General features: G+C 46.1%; 1 protein-coding gene across 3 annotated transcripts; it reads left to right on the top strand.

Annotated features, from left to right (window-relative positions):
* The first annotated feature begins 18 nt into the window (after positions 1 to 18).
* Positions 19 to 16043, top strand: LOC310667846 (sperm acrosome membrane-associated protein 3-like). Of its 3 annotated transcripts, none has more exons than XM_083420846.1 (5): positions 19 to 235; positions 6410 to 6624; positions 10156 to 10314; positions 14039 to 14117; positions 15847 to 16043. In XM_083420846.1, the coding sequence occupies exons 1-5, from the start codon at positions 78 to 80 to the stop codon at positions 15911 to 15913; spliced, it is 678 nt and encodes a 225-aa protein (XP_083276972.1). In that variant the 5' UTR covers positions 19 to 77; the 3' UTR covers positions 15914 to 16043. The 3 variants fall into 3 exon arrangements, with proteins under 3 accessions (XP_083276972.1, XP_083276970.1, XP_083276971.1); XM_083420844.1 differs by lacking the exon at positions 19 to 235 and adding an exon at positions 3103 to 4077; XM_083420845.1 differs by lacking the exon at positions 19 to 235 and adding an exon at positions 3104 to 3913.
* The last annotated feature ends 31 nt before the right edge of the window (positions 16044 to 16074 follow it).

The raw sequence follows: 16074 nt of genomic DNA, 5'->3' as shown, positions 1-16074 counted from the left end.
AACCAAACTTTTAAGCCAGTTCTGACGTCACCCCGTCCCTGGTTGTCTGTCTTACGTGTGGAGGGTGCGGCTTTGCCATGTCGCCTCCCACCCCTTGGCCTGGAGCACCCCCTCCCAGGATGGAGATGGCCAGGAGCAGGAGGGGGTGGGGTGGGGTAGGGAAGGGAAGGGATGTTCACATCAAGGGAACGGGGCCAGGCAAGGCATGTGGAGTGGAAGGATACTGGAACTCTGGGTATGTGTGCAGTCCGGAATGTGAATTTGTGCAGCGGAGTTACTTTAAAAGTTATTTATGCAGGTTATAGATGTGCCTAGATGCTCTGTGAAAATGCTGCTGAATGGATGCATATGTCTGCATGTGGAGAGTTGTTGCATTGCTTTGTTACAGTTCCCTGTGATGCACTTGTAAGTATGTGTGCGTTTTTGTTTATGAAAGTTTTGTAGCTCTCTTGGAGTGGCCTGCACACCTTGACTTCCCGAGGTATGCCAATTGCTCTGTGAGTGTGTTGAATTGATGCCTTTCTTGACAGCACTCCGGAGGCCCTCTGTGGGTGGCAGCCCACCCTGAACCCATCTCCTGGGATAAGGTTCCAGCAATCATGACTTTCTATTGTCAAGGCAAATCCCTTGGAACAGCAGGAGCCAGCCGGTCCACAGAGAGGCCCTTGAAAAGCTCTCTGCTTGCCACATCCCCCTTGGAATTGACTTGCAGCGTCTGCAGCCCTTCCAGCCACTGCAAAAGCATCTCCACACCCAGATCCACTGCTGTCCTAACAGGGGTGAGGTGGGGGTCATATCAGGCCACTGCTTATCGTTTTGGGTTTTCCTTGCTGAAGCTTTTGTCTTTGTGACACAATTGTGGAGCTTAAAAGCAATTCCAGAGGGACAAAGGTGCCGACTGGTCTGGCAGGTAAGGGGAACCTGCAGCTAGTCCAGCATTCCAGCTCACCATTGCTTGCAGGGTAGTGGTAAAGGTGTGAATAGTGTGGCTGGGCACTGCTTGAGGCCACGTCCCACCCCAACACTGAGGAGCCAATCTCTCCCTTTTAAAACCAGACACGGTGTAATGAAAGATAACAGCAATGGCACCGGTGGCCGCTTTGTGCCACGCAAGTGCCATGCCTGCCATTAAGTGTGGGTGGTGGCTGGAGAGGACGTCCAGCAGGTCATCAAAGAGTTCTAACCTTCACCGTCTCTAACCTAGGAATCCTGCAGGGATCCAAGAATCCTGCACCTGCTTGGTTGCTATTGCAAAGGAAGAGAGGGACATGTTGCTGCTTTTCTCTGGGAATCGCCCAATGAAACTGATGGCTGAGAGGTTCTTCAAGACTGAGAATAATGAAATAAACCTCCACACAATGTGCAGTTCACTTAAGTGCTAGAATAGATAACATGTACAGAGGATAGACTGATCATTAGATATGATAGAACAGAATCTTTCCACGTTCGGAAACCCTACCGCTGAGAACAGGGGAGTAACAGCAGGGTGTGGCCATTGCACATGCGCCTTAGAAAACTAGAATTAGAGTTGGAAGGGACCCTGAGGGTCATCTAGTCCAACCCCAGAAACATCTGGGTGGCCTTTTCGGAAACGTGATGGTGGGCTAGAAGATGGTCTCATTCAGCAATGCGATGCTTTGTGCTCTTGTTTATTGTTTCTTTATACCGCCTGTGTGGCTCCCCGCAACCCCCCAAAGCTTCTGGGAAGTTAGTAGAAGGATGAGCCCTGAAATTGTGCATCGACTGTTGCTGTTGTGCTGATTGCCCTTCGATTGCGGTTTAATGTGATTAGGCCCTTGTGATTGCTAAGCCTTCCTCTGGGTCCCAGTGGGCAGCCTTCCTCATTATTACTAATTGGCAATCGTATGTGGAGAGGAGAGGCTGTGCCCTCAGGACATGGCACAAGGTATGGGGGGGTGGCAGATGGCAGGAAATAATAATCTCTAGCCCTCCCATAGCGCTATATGTCAATAAGCTTTTACAAATCATAGTTAAGTCTTGACCACAGTGTTGATTCTTTGAATCCAATGAATGAGTCTAATTGATGGGCTCCAGCCCACTTTAGCGGCTAGGAGGAGTACTGACTGCACATTTTCTTCTCCTTCACTAGTCAAACTAGTAAGGGTGCAGCTGGGGTGACATTTCAGTTTTCAGTAGGGGGAGATTTTAGTCTGGGTAGTCCTACAGAGGCATTCAATAGAGGTACAATGAACTAGAGGTACGCTAGAAGCTGCAGTTTCTGCCCCAGAAGGGTGCATGTTCAAGGGAATGCCTGCAAGGAACCTGCACAGGGATGAAGACAATTTTGCCCCATCCTCAAGTGTCTTCACTGTTCCCTAAATATGGCTACATTGTGGTGGGAGGATTCCCAAAATGGAAACCCTAAACTCCCACTCTGGGATATATTCACACACAAGGTGAGGCAAAGGAGAAGATGGTTATCTCTGGTGTGTGAATCTGACTTCAAGCCAACATTAGTGATGTAACAACATCCTCCACCACATCAGACGGCCGCAAACCAGCACAGGGGCTGCAGCAGCTCTCCACCACTCAATGCCTTGCTGCCTAGTGGTAGGCTGGTCTTGCACATAAGAAGAACCCTGCTAGATCAGACCAAGGGACCATGTAGTCCAGCATTCTGTTCTCAGCAGTAGCCAACCAAATGCATCTGGGAAGCCTGCAAGCAGGAACTGAACACAACAGTAATGTCTCCACCAGTGGTTCCGCCTTCAACAGCAAAGACAGAACCTAGCTATCATGAACTCAGCATGAAGAACCAGTGAGTTGGCTAGAAATGTAGGTGTTCCTAAGGAACACTCACACAGAGGTATTCCTTGTAGCTCCCTAAAATGTCCATGTTTGCTGCCTCTGTAAGGTAGGAAAGCATCAAATTGCTATTTTCTCCACATGCTTCCCTTGAACATGCAAAAAAAACTCTGCATTCTTGACCCACTTTGATGCCTTTTCCTAACCAAACTTTTTATTGTTGCTATTATCTCATTTTATCTCATTTATAGTTCTACTACAGGGATGGGATTCCATTCATGCTGTGTGTGCCTTTAAGTGTTTGACGGTCCAGAAAGGACTTAGCAAGCCAGCAGCCCCTGCTACTTCAAATGACTTTTGAATTGTGTGGTTGGGAGTGCAGAAAGTGTGTATTCTCCTCCTTAGATTTACATGCAGACTGAAAACATGAAGGGTGAATAGGATTGTGCCTCGTGGCTGCGTTCTTGACCTCTGCACTTCCACTGGCCTGACTTAGTACATTCACCAGAAGATGGGAACAAGCTCTACATGTGTACAACTGCCCATGCATACAGCCCATTCCTCACTTCTACTGCAGGTTTGGAGGTTGGGAGTGAGGCCAGCAGATGCACAGAGGTTAGGGGCAGAGCTAGTGGGTCACAGTCCAATTCCCCTCCATGCTTTTGCTCTACATCAGGTTTCCACCTTTAGCCTTCCAGAAATTGCTGAACTATAACTCCCATCATCACTGGCCATTGGCCATGTTTTCTGGTGCTGGTAGGTAATTGTACTTCAGGACCTATAGCCTGCAGCACCAGTCCTATCATGCAACAAGGTGAAGCAGATGGTGGCATTTAGAAGAATGCAGATGAAAGCAGAAAATAGTCTCTGAATGATGCAGCAAGATCCCAGGGTGGGGTGGAGGCCTCATTTGGTGCTCTGCTTTAGGCAGCAAAAACCATCTTAGGCCAGAATTGAGAGACTGGGCCTGACTCTTCAAGGGGAGTGGTAACAGGCTGTGACATCACAGGGCGACCTCAGAGCTGAGGTTCTAGAAGCCAGATGAACTGCCAACACTGGGTGGGGTGCATTGCCTGCTACAACTTGCTGGGCTGTTTAAGAACTTTGTGGTGGCCCTGGAGAGGTTCAGGCAGGCATTTGGGCAAAGGTAGGCTCCTCATTCTGCTAGTTAGCACTGTATGGCTTCTGGAGCTATAGACTCGGCATCTTGAAGACGAAAAACTGAGGCCTAATTCTTGCCTACGTTAGAAGTCCCACTATGCTAATTTGAAATGGATTTGAACTCCACCCTCATCGGGCAAACCATGCTAGGTTAGTAGGGTCAGTCACTCCCAATCTTTGTGTTGAGATACACCATGTGTATCTTTGTGTTGTGATACACAATTTGCCATGAATAATATGCTGTTAAAATAATTATAGTTTCCCAGGAAGTCTCATTCAACTCACCATCCTTTGAGATGGCAATAAATGCTACACACACACACACACACACAGTCTCTCAACATCTGGAGCAATGGAATGATCCAAATATACCTGAAGTAGAGACCATTAAGTGCCAGAATCACAAGACATCCAACCTGCCCATCTCCTTCTGGTGCTTTTGGGTTTGAGAGGAACACATGCTTCCAGTCTGCATTTGGTAAAATTGTGTGCCTCAGGTGTCAGAAATATGGGGAAGACTGGGTTAAGCAGACACTGCTCTAAGGCAATATTCAAGAGGACATGCTGCACAGTTCAGACTCTTATGTATGTTTCCTGCTTTCCTTCCCCTGGGAGAATAATTGGCATGAGGATAATAAGTTAGGTGAGGATGTTGCCAAGAGGAAAGCTTTTAATTCCTCTGTTAGCCACGCCCTTTACCAAGAGCCTGGACCATTTGCCAGGAGGTCTCAAGGCACCGAAATCAACCAAGGCTGGATTCTGAATGGAGCTCCCCAACGATAAGAGTGAATCACCAGCCTCTCAGAACCAGAAGAGACCGCTCATATCTTTTTGAATTGAAATTATAGCAACCAGTCCCCCAAGGCAGTTTGTTCTCTAAAGGATCCCCAGGGGGAAAGCAGGGGCTGTGCTTTGAGGCAATGTAGTAGCCGAAACACAGTGTGAGGCATCAAGACAGAGCAATGCTCTTAATTTGAGAGGCAGGGCTTCTGCCTCCATGAAGCCCTGTGGGTAATAAAACACTAAGTCAACCAGGTGTTATGTTGTGTGCATATGGATGCAATCTGGTCACATGTACAGGTAGTGCATGTGTACAGGTGGTACATATGTTTATACCCAAGATGTACATGCAAATAAATCAAGACCGTGGTACTTTATTTATTTGTATCTGGTCATTTTCAAATTGCTGTATTGTGGTGCCTGCACTGAGCCATCCCAAACTTTCCCATGCATTTACTTTTGCCAAGCAACAGCCTTCAGTGACTGCCAGTGCTGGGTCATGGGATAAGCACTGAGGAGAAAAGGGGCAATAGAGTCAAGGAGAAATCTGCAAGTCAGGAGGAAAGACTAACCACAAATGCAGGAACACACCAGAGCTCAGGAATCTCTTGATGCTCAAGCAAGATGTCCGATCCCAGCTAGTGGTCCCAACCAGGGGGAAATAGGGGCATGTACTAAGCACAGATTCAAGGGACTCAAGGTTGCAAAGTCCAAGCTCAGGATCCAGTAAGCAGATTCAGCTCATGCAGAGATCAAGCACCAGTAGGGCAGAAGTAAGCAGAGCAGAGGATGGGTCCAGATAAGTGAAATTAGGCAAAGTAGAGGCCAAGGTAGGTAGCACCCTGGACAGCTCCAGTTGGAAACTAGGCTAGAAGCCAGAGGACACAGACTTTGGTGTTGCTGCAACAGCCAGCAAGCCCAAACGGAGCCTTAAGTTGGGCTACAGGTTCTGCTAAACAGCCTCAGTCCTCATGAGTGGCACTTCTACTCTTAAAAGGGGCCTGTCTTGCTTTATAAGCTCCTAACTCTAGTAGCACAAGGGCGGCTGGGTCCCACTATGGTTCCACTATGGCAGGGCTGGGAAAACTGGGGTGCTGCAGATGCTGATGGAATATAACTTCCATCATCCCTAACCATTAGCCACACTGGCTGAAACTGATAGAAACTGGAGTCCAACAGCAACTGGAGGTTCACAGGTTTCCAAGTCCCGCACATCAGCCTCTATGCTCGAGTCCTTGGACGGTAATGTAGCTTTTTCAGGTGCCTGGTGCTGGAATTTCTAAGCAGGTGGGAACACCGGAGGCAAGTTCCAAGGGCAAAATTACCTCCCAGTCCATTATGCTCCCATATATCCATGGTCTCTTCTCCTAAGAGGAGACCAGGCCCTTGGTCATGAACCATGACGCAAGGCTCAGCTGGGACAGGAAGACTTCTATATTCCTTCCTGCCCAGAAAGGTCCAATGGGTTGGTGAGGTCACTCTAGTTTTAGAAGGTTCTTCACTGAGAAGTCTGGCCACCTGCAATTCAGTGGCTCCCATGGGGCAACTGCACATCAGTTCCAGCTACTCCTGGTAGAGATGCCCACACAGCACATCTTGTCTCCTTGCTACATCATGATAACTCTCCACAATAGTAATGTATCCTTCTTCTCCCTGGATGATCTCCAAGTCACTCTCTCTTCCCTACACTTCATTTTTGTAGATCTGGTCAGCCTGAAAAAGTCTCCTCTTCCTCCTGCTTAGCAACAGGGAGAGCAGGACCAGGCCAGTGGGAAGAGATGAAGGCTCTTTTGCTGCTGCCCCTTATGGCCTGCCTTGCGGTGAAAGTCCGTAGCAAGATCTACAGTCGCTGTGAGCTGGCACAGACACTGAAACGCTGGGGAATGGATGGGCATGAGGGCTACAGCTTAGCTAACTGTGAGTAGCCAATGAGCGGTTGTCAGTCTGCTTACTGTGTTTTGTGGGAGGTGTGAAGACATGGTGCATCACCAAAACTGGCAGGATCAGCTTGTATGTGGGCAAGGAGAAGTTTGCAGAAAGCCATTGGGTGTGTGGGTTTCCTGGTTTTTACTTTTTGAAGGGTGGCAACTCTAGCCTCCAGTCTCAACATTTTGCAGCCGGGTTTCAAGTGCATGCAGGTTTCTGCATTAAAAGTGGATTAAAGCACTCTGTTGCTCTAGTACAACAAATCCACTTTGAAGAAAACAACAATGGACATTATGCTTTGGAAAGGTTCTTAGACTTTCTACCCTAAGGGTCCACTTGAAATGATTGAAAATTACTGAGGCCCACCAGTCACAAAATGGTGGCACTGGGGCGGAGCCAGACACAAAATGGTAGAAGATGGAGGCAGAGTTTGCATAATCAACTGGCAATTGAATATTCTATCTTTGGAAATTGCTGAATTGCTTGCCACAGAATTTTTATTGTGGCAAGAAGTTCTACAGCTGTGTTGTTTTTGCTAACCTGAATACAGACATTTGTTCTGTGCATCTTATGAACCAGCCTCCTCATTTTCTGCACAATTTGCTGATTCATGGCTTCTGTAGAGGAGCCCTTTCCTCCCATGCCTCAGATTGTATTTTTATCCATCTCCTGTAATTTATTCTCCCTTTCTCCTTTCACATCCAACTTGTACCTTTTCTCTCACACCTTTCATCCCTCCTCTCCTCTTTTTACATTCACTTCCTCCTCCTCCAACAGCGTCCTCCTTCCTTTCTAGTCCCAGTTTATTTATATGTTAACAAAATAATAAATATTAACCTTTTCTCTCCCTTTCTTTAACACATCCTTGCATCTCCCCCCACCCCACCCCACCCGAGGAGCAAGGGGAATTCCCTTCTCTCTTCCCCAACATAATTTTCTGTCTCCTGGGCACTTTTACAGAGTATGCAATAAGTTGCTGGTGCTGGTTATAGTCCAACAAAAGGCTATGCCACAAGTAATGGGCACAGCTTTAGGGATTTCACAGCATTACATAAATGGTGATGATTATTTTTGTTGCCTTACCATGCAGTTGCTAGTAGTATAATGATGCTATGTTATTATTGTCCATTGAAGAAATGATTCAAATTAGAAGGGATTCCTTCAGTGTCTCCTATGCCAGTAGTATGCCCCATTGGATGTTTCACTACAGTGAAATGTACTAAGCTACTGCAAAATGCAGAACGAAGTTTACTTTAAGCTGTGAGAATGCCAGTGCACTCTGGTAGGACACACTGCAGAATTTGGTTACAGGTTGTGGGGTGGGTGGTGGGTAGCAGAAATTCAAAATGCCTTGCATGTTCTGGTAACACCTAGAAGGCAATGGGGAGCTGGGAAGAGCTTTTGCTGGGTACAGGGTAGGAATCTAATGCCCTTTCTTGTTTCCTGTCTCTATAGTAAAGGCTACTATTTTCTATCCATCCACTTAACCGTACTACTACTACTACTACTACTACTACTACTAAAAATTATTTATACCCCGCCCACCCCTGCCAAGACCGGGCTCAGGGCAGCTAACATCAGGTATAAAAACAATTGATTAAAGTACAACTTAAAAACAGGATTAAAGTACAACTTAAAATGCAGCCTCATTTCAGTGGAAGCCCAGATCAAAAACAGGGGGGAGAAAACGTCAAATCTTCACCAAGGCCAACTATCCAGACTGGTCCTATGTGGGCCAGAAAAAAGTCCCTAAATAGGGGTTCCATCACGGAAGGAAAAGGAAAGAGGGGGAGGGGATCAGGCTGATTCCAAGCCAAAGGCCAGGTGGAACAACTCTGTCTTACAGGCCCTGTGGAAAGAAATCAGATCCTCCAGGGCCCAGGTCTCATGAGACAGAGCGTTCCACCAGGCCGGAGCCAGTGTTGAAAAGGCCCTGGCCCTGGTTGAGGCTAATCTGACTTCTTTAGGGCCCGGGACCTCTAGTGTTGCTATTTATGGACCTTAAGGTCCTTCACGGGGCATACCAGGAGAGTCGGTCCCGTAGGTATGAGGGTCCTAGGCCGCAAATATATGTACTAACTATCAAAGAAATTGGGAGATACCGTATTTTTCGCCCTATAGGACGCACTTTTTCCCCTCCAAAAATGAAGGGGAAATGTGTGTGCGTCCTATGGGGCGAATGCAGGCTTTCGCTGAGGCCTGGAGAGCGAGGGGGTCAGTGCGCACCGACCCCTCTCGCTCTCCAGGCTTCAGGAAGCTATCTGCAAGCCGTGGGAGGGCTGCACGAAGTCGCGCGGCTCTCCCACGGCTTGGGGAGAGGTTCCTGTACCCCGAAGTCCGAATGCGACTTCACGCAGCTCTCCCACGGCTAGCGGATAGCAGCCTGTTCTGGGGGCTGGGGTCGGGGGAAGCTCGGGCTTCCCCTGCCCCAGCCCCGCACCTGGGGGGAAAAATATTTTCCCCCCTTTATTCCCCCCCCCCAAAAAAAACCCTAGGTGCGTCCTATGGGCCTGTGCGCCCTATGGGGCGAAAAATACGGTAACTATTTTTTAATTTTTGATTATATTTTTCTCTGCGCTCATGAGGTCTGGAAGCCTAGTATCAGATTGAAGATCAGTATCAAAGAATGTCAAATCCTTTGCCATGAGTGAGATTCCAGGCTTGCATGTTGACACTGTGAGTGTGCAGAACGGATCCCACTAATCCCAAGATCCTTTTCAAAACGCATCTCTTCTGCTAGCATGTTTGCGTGCAGAGCAGCAAGGGATGAGTGATTCTGTCAATTTCAGTTTCACTTAGCTTTCCACTCCTAAATTCAGCTTTCCACATTTCTGCACCAAAATCTTCATAAAGATTCATCCCTATTTTAGCTTGAATTTCTCCTAATATACACATTTTTGTATGCAGCTTTGACTAATATGCACATTTTAAAAGCAATTCTCCTCAACATAATAATAATAATAATAATAATAATAATAATAATAATAATTTTTATTTATATCCCGCCCTCACCAGCTGAAGCCGGGCTCAGGGCAGCTAACAACAATAAAACAGTACAAAAGTACAGCACAAACAACACTCTAAAATCATTCATTATAAAATTAATTAATTCAAGCCACTGGCAACCATTGGGCCAGATTTTATATTTCATATATTTTATATTTCATGTATTTTATATATCATTTTCACCAATGTATACATTTTTATATACCCTTTCCCTTAATATAAGACTGGTTTTTAAGACTGGTTGGTTGGTAAACTGCATCTCAAAATTTTGTGGTGTGACTTTTGAAGGATAATTGTCATATAATTATATCCAGTGCTATTTTCCTAGAAAAAGAGGTCCCTCGTTCACTTATAATGACAATGGCGCCCACCTGAGAGGAGCCAGAACTGAGTTCCAGTGAGGGAAAGCCCCCTCACATTTTCCTTGAGACAAATTTCATCTCTGATAAAATCTGCTTTCCTAACAACTTCTTTCTGGGGGGGAAAGTGGTTCACCTGTCCACCTATCCATCTTAGGGATCTGTTTGGCGTACTTTGCAAGTGGCTTCAACACGGAAACTGTGATGCATAACTCAGATGGCAGCTCCGAATACGGCATCTTCCAGATCAACAGTCGCTCCTGGTGTGCTGACCGACACACTCTGTCAAAGAACCTGTGCAGTTTATCTTGCTTTGGTGAGTGTCATTGCAAGAAGGCAGGGGTGAGTGCCTGGGTTATGGTGCAACCTCCATGCTGGGCACAGCAAGCCCATAGTCTGGCCTGGCAAATCTATTTAACAGGATTTGTGTGCCTCTTAATTGTAAATGAAACCTCCAAATTATTTAAAACCAGTGATCCTGCTCAGGGATGCCTTTGCAGAGAACGTTCCTAACTAGCTCTGCTGCAGTCTTCCAATCCCCAGCAGACGTTCATAGAATCATAGAATCATAGAGTTGGAAGAGACCACAAGGGCCATCGAGTCCAACCCCCTGCCAAGCAGGAAACACCATCAGAGCACTCCTGACATATGGTTGTCAAGCCTCTGCTTAAAGACCTCCAAATAAGGAGACTCCACCACACTCCTTGGCAGCAAATTCCACTGTCGAACAGCTCTTACTGTCAGGAAGTTCTTCCTAATGTTTAGGTGGAATCTTCTTTTTTGTAGTTTGAATCCATTGGTCCGTGTCCGCTTCTCTGGAGCATCCTTTTATATATTTGAACATCCTTTTATATATTTGAACATGGCTATCATATCACCCCTTAACCTCCTCTTCTCCAGGCTAAACATGCCCAGCTCCCTTAGCCGTTCCTCATAAGGCATCGTTTCCAGGCCTTTGACCATTATGGTTGCCCTCCTCTGGACACGTTCCAGTTTGTCAGTGTCCTTCTTGAACTGTGGTGCCCAGAACTGGACACAGTACTCCAGGTGAGGTCTGACCAGAGCAGAATACAGTGGCACTATTACTTCCCTTGATCTAGATGCTATACTCCTATTGATGCAGCCCAGAATTCCATTGGCTTTTTTAGCTGCCGCGTTGTCTCTTGGTCTTCTGAGAAGTTACTAGAATCCACATAGTCACAGCTGCAACAGCACCCATTGAAAATCAGGGTGGTGTAGTGGCTGTCGCTCAATTAAGAGACTGCATGGATTTTTAGGGTGGGATCATAATCCAGTGCTAGAGAGACATAGACATTACATGTTGAAAGTCTTGTGTAAAGATCCCTGGCATATTAAGTAAGGATCAGGCTGTGACAGCAGGGTCAAATTTCTCAAAAAAGGGGCAAATCCACATTCATTGCACATGGCTTCCCCCAAAGGATCCTGAGAATATTATTATTATTATTATTATTATTATTATTATTATTATTATACCTCACCCTTCTGACTGGGTTGCCCCAGCCACTATGGGCGGCTTCCAGCATAGATAAAAACATAGTAAAACATTAATCCTTCTAAAGCTTCCCTTTACAGGGCTGCCTTCAGATGTTTCCTAAATGTTATATAATTACTCATCTCCTTAACATCTGACCAAAGGGCATTCCACAGGGTGGGCGCCACTACTGAGAAGGCCCTCTGCCTGGTTCTCTGTAGCTTCACTTTTCTCAGTGTGGGAACCGCCAGAAGGGCCTCGGAATTGCAGTCCCCGCTTCACAGAACTACAGTTCTTGGCAACCATAACAAACTACAGTCCCCAGAATTCTTTGGGGGAAGCCATGTACTTTAGATTGGTGTTGAATATGCTTTCAATGTATCGTGTGGAACTGCCTGCTTGGGGGTTGCTCAAAACCACCATAAGAGAAGCTGGGCTATAATGTATATTGCAGATCACTAGGCCCAAGGGGATGCAACGTGGTTAAGGAGCAGAGTCAAGGAGGGTATTAGAGTCAAGAAGGAAGAAAAGGGAAGTATTGTCCAGTTGAAAAGAACAAAAGGAGTACAAACCTTGGCAAGATAAGTGTAAGCAGATACCAAGGGATACCCAAACAGAATTGCTAGAAACAAAAACCTAAGGAAGCAGTTGAACTTTTGGACAACAAGGAAATCAGAGGTGTGCTAAAGGAGGATAAAGAGATTTCAGGGAAGCAGAATGTATTCTTTGCATCTGTCTTCACAGCAGAAGATGTAGGACAGATCCCTGTCCCTCGCCGAGTTGGAAGGCACCCCAAAGCTCATCTAGTCCAACCCCCTGCAATGCAGGAATCTAAGCTAGATCATACATGACAGATGACCCTCCAACCTCTGCTTAAAAACCTCCCAGGAAGGAGAGTCCACCAGCTCTTGTGAGAATCTGTTCCACTGTTGAACAATGCATGGAGTGTAAGGCTGTCAAAGATTACTAGCCGTGATGACCACGTTCTACATCCATTGTTGTAGACAGTATGTTTCTAAACACTAGTTGGTGATAATCACAGGTGGGGAGAAGGCTGTCACAGTCAAATCCAGCTTGGAGGCTTCCCAAACGCATCTGGTTGGCCACTGTAAGAACAGGATGCTGGACAAGATGGGCCTCTGGCCTGATCCAGCAATGCCCTTCTCATGCTTCTGTGATGGGAAAGAGTCTCTGTCAAAGTCCCTGGGAAACCTCTGCCAATCAGAGTAGACAATATTTCACTTGTCAGAAAATAAAATAAAATAAAATATAAAATAATAGTCTGACCCAGGCTGGATTTATATACATTTTAAAAAAACAGTGCAGAAAAAACGTGTTATAATCACTCTTAATGGAAAATCCCTTTGGTGATGAATCTGCAGCTCTACAGCACCATCCGGTGTCACATGTTTATAAAGCAGTTTTAACAATATAATTGATGAGTGTAGCCGAGTCCCATATATAAGGGCACCTATGTTTAACTGAGTAAATGAAATCTGCTTTAAATAATTGTTGTAATGATTACTGAGCTAATGTATTTAAAGTGCTTTGCACGCTTTGGAAACCTGCCACAGAAACACTGTTATATTATTAATAGGGGCCTGTAACTAGAGAGCTGGGCTTTGCTTTCAGATCCATATGAGAACTTCCCCCTTCCTCCTCCCTTTAACAACTCTTCCCCTGCAACTCTTTGCTTTCCCCGTTTCCTCATTTCCCTTTCGCCGCTTGCCCTTTCACTGGGCCAGGGTCACTGACCTTTGGGCTGTTTGGAAATCAAAAGAAATTGTCACTGGCATAAAAGTATACCCCCACAAGCCCTAAACACTGCTCAATCTTCCTTTGAGAATATCTCAACCTTCTCAAAAAGAAGGCAAAATGCCACCACATAGTCCCTCCCTTGCCGGGCATTTGCCTCTTGAAGCAGCCTCATCACTCTGCCTAATGATAGGACCAGCTTGCAAACAATCTGTTTCAATCTGCCCTTTTTCACTCTGCTGAAACTGCTGCACACAGATAGCTCAGTATAAGTAATTGTTTGACAATATTTATCTCAGTATGTATTAATGAGACCATTAGAGGGTCCAACGGTCAAGAAGGAAGTTTCCGTATGTGCTGTAGAGGGGTAGATGAGGCTCGTCAACCTGGGAAGGTAGCTCATCTAGGAGAAGGAAAACTCTGATCCTAAATCTCTGCTGCCTTGTGGGATATCTTCAGGAGAGGAATAGGCAAGGGAGTAAACCCTACATGAATCCAGAGTGGAGTCCCTAAGGCAGTTGGATGGCTCCTTGTGCACCTTCTTCTGACAAGCCAAGCTGGTGCCAAACATATTTCTCTACTTTCCTTTGGACCACATCAGCAAGGACTTGTCATCTGGGCAACTCAGGACCACCATACAATCTGCCTGTCCTGCACCCCGGGGGGGGGGGTGTCACTTTGATACTGCTAATAGTATCAAAGAGGCACACTCCATTGTCTCTCAAGACAGACAGATGCCAACAGTATATTATTGTACAGTACATAATATTGCCATTTCCTCCTTACACCCTAGATCTACTTACTGACGAAATTATTGATGACATAATCTGTCTCAAGCGAGCTACAGCTGAACCAGAAGGCTTGGCAGACTGGTAAGGGGATGAGTTTGTCTTTCAGTAGCCTTGTCTATCTGCTCCACCCATCTCTCCATTCTGTATTATCTCCTCTTTCTGGTAGCTGTCCATCTAGCCTTAAAATCCCATTGGCAGTAAGCATCTGTGCTAATTCCATTTTCCAGTTCTTATTGGAGGGTGGGCAAGCAAGGAATGGTTGCTTGAGATTTCTGGTTTGAAACCTTGAATTAATAGTAGTAAAAATTATAATAATTTTTTGCCATCCTGATCAGTGTTTGAGTGGGAGAAATATTTCAAATAACAGAATTGCAGATGCAGTCTCACACACAGTTGTATTCCCCAATAGCCCGGGTCCTGAAATCTGGCATTGGGGCTAAACCTCAGGTTTGGGTACTCATGAACATGTAGAAAGTCATCTAGACATATGAAACTAACTTATTGCAAGTCAATAGTGTCTAGTACTGTCTAATCTGTTTGGCATAAGTTCTCCAGGTTCTCAGGCAGAAATGAGTCTTTCCCATCACCTGCCCCCTGATCTTTTTGAACTGAAGATGCTGGAGAGTTCTGGTCCATTCCTTGCACTCCCTTTGCCCAAAGCCAGGAGGACTATCACTCCAGCACAGATCACCTCTGCATTCTGGACCAGATTGACCCACAAAGAGAGGGCACTGCAGTAAATTATCTACAGAGCAAAGAGATTCAGATTTTTTAGGCACACGAGACAAGGCAAGGATACCCCAAAAAGATAATTTAAGTGCAGATTAAGGCCTAGCTCTTTCTGAGGTTGTAAACCTAAGTCTGTGCTGCATCACTCAGATTGCACTCAATGACTTGGATGCTTCTTCATACGAAACGAAACACAACAACAACAACACCCTATATAGACATGCTATCTGACAATGAGTTTTGTTATGTTCAGGGATGTTTTTGTATGAAGGAGCATGTGATCCTGTGAATCCCCATTGGCAGTCTAAATTGGTATGACCCAGATCCAAGTTTCAGACCCCAAAGACAAGTGGGCCAAAGAGAGACCCCAAAAGTAGTGGAGATGTCCAGATATCACACAGGCAAGTGAGTCATAGACACACGAGAAGAATAACCACACTGTCGGGAGCACAGAATCTGATTTCTCCTCTTCAGGGAGATACTATAAATAAGCATTCTCCGCATCCTTTGTCTGCGTCAGTTGTAGGAAACCTGTGCTCCCCTGCCCAGGATATTGTTGGACTCCCAACTTCCATTAGCCTCAACCATAATGGCCAATGGGGTGGGATGATTGGAGTTGTGGTGCAGCAACATCTAGAGGACCTCAGGTTCCCCAACCCTGTCCAGATTGCTGTTCTCAACAAGGGCGTGCATTCAGGACACACCGTTGTACAACTAGGACCTCCAAACTTTGCTGGCCCCGCAGTTAAGAAGAAGAACCCAGCTGGGTCCAGCATTTGGTTTCCACCAACGTTCCCATCCTAGCAGGGACCACGGAGACTGACAGCTACCCTGGGCCCCCATACCAGATGGCTGGTTCTGTGAGCCACTATTCAAATTCCCCACAGTCCTCCAGCAACACGAGGCAGATGCGGAGAAATGCACAGACTGATACTGTCATGTCACACTTTTGCATTTCATTACAATGGAAGTACATAAGAAGCTGCCATATACAGAATAAGGCCATGGATCCATCTGGCTCATGACTAGCTTCGCATGCTGTCTGCATTTCTTTCTCTCCCTGCTCCCCCTTTCTCCTTAGGTATGGCTGGAGAGATCATTGCCGCGGCAGAGATCTGAGTTACTGGGTCGCTGCCTGCAATCTGTGAATTAATAGCGCCATCCATGGAACTCATGTCCTGCAAGTCTACCTACGTCTCGTCTTCAGATGTAATTCCATAATGTAATCTGATTGAAGCCATAACGCTATTTTGATAAATAAACTCCATTCCCAGACAATGTACTTTGTCCTGTCCCTGGTGTGGATACT

Source organism: Podarcis tiliguerta, assembly GCF_965153285.1.
Source record: "Podarcis tiliguerta genome assembly, chromosome: 17".
NCBI classification, from domain to species: Eukaryota; Metazoa; Chordata; class Lepidosauria; order Squamata; family Lacertidae; genus Podarcis; species Podarcis tiliguerta.
The sequence above is the reverse complement of the archived record's forward strand: the minus strand, read 5'-3'. Positions and strand labels throughout refer to the sequence as shown.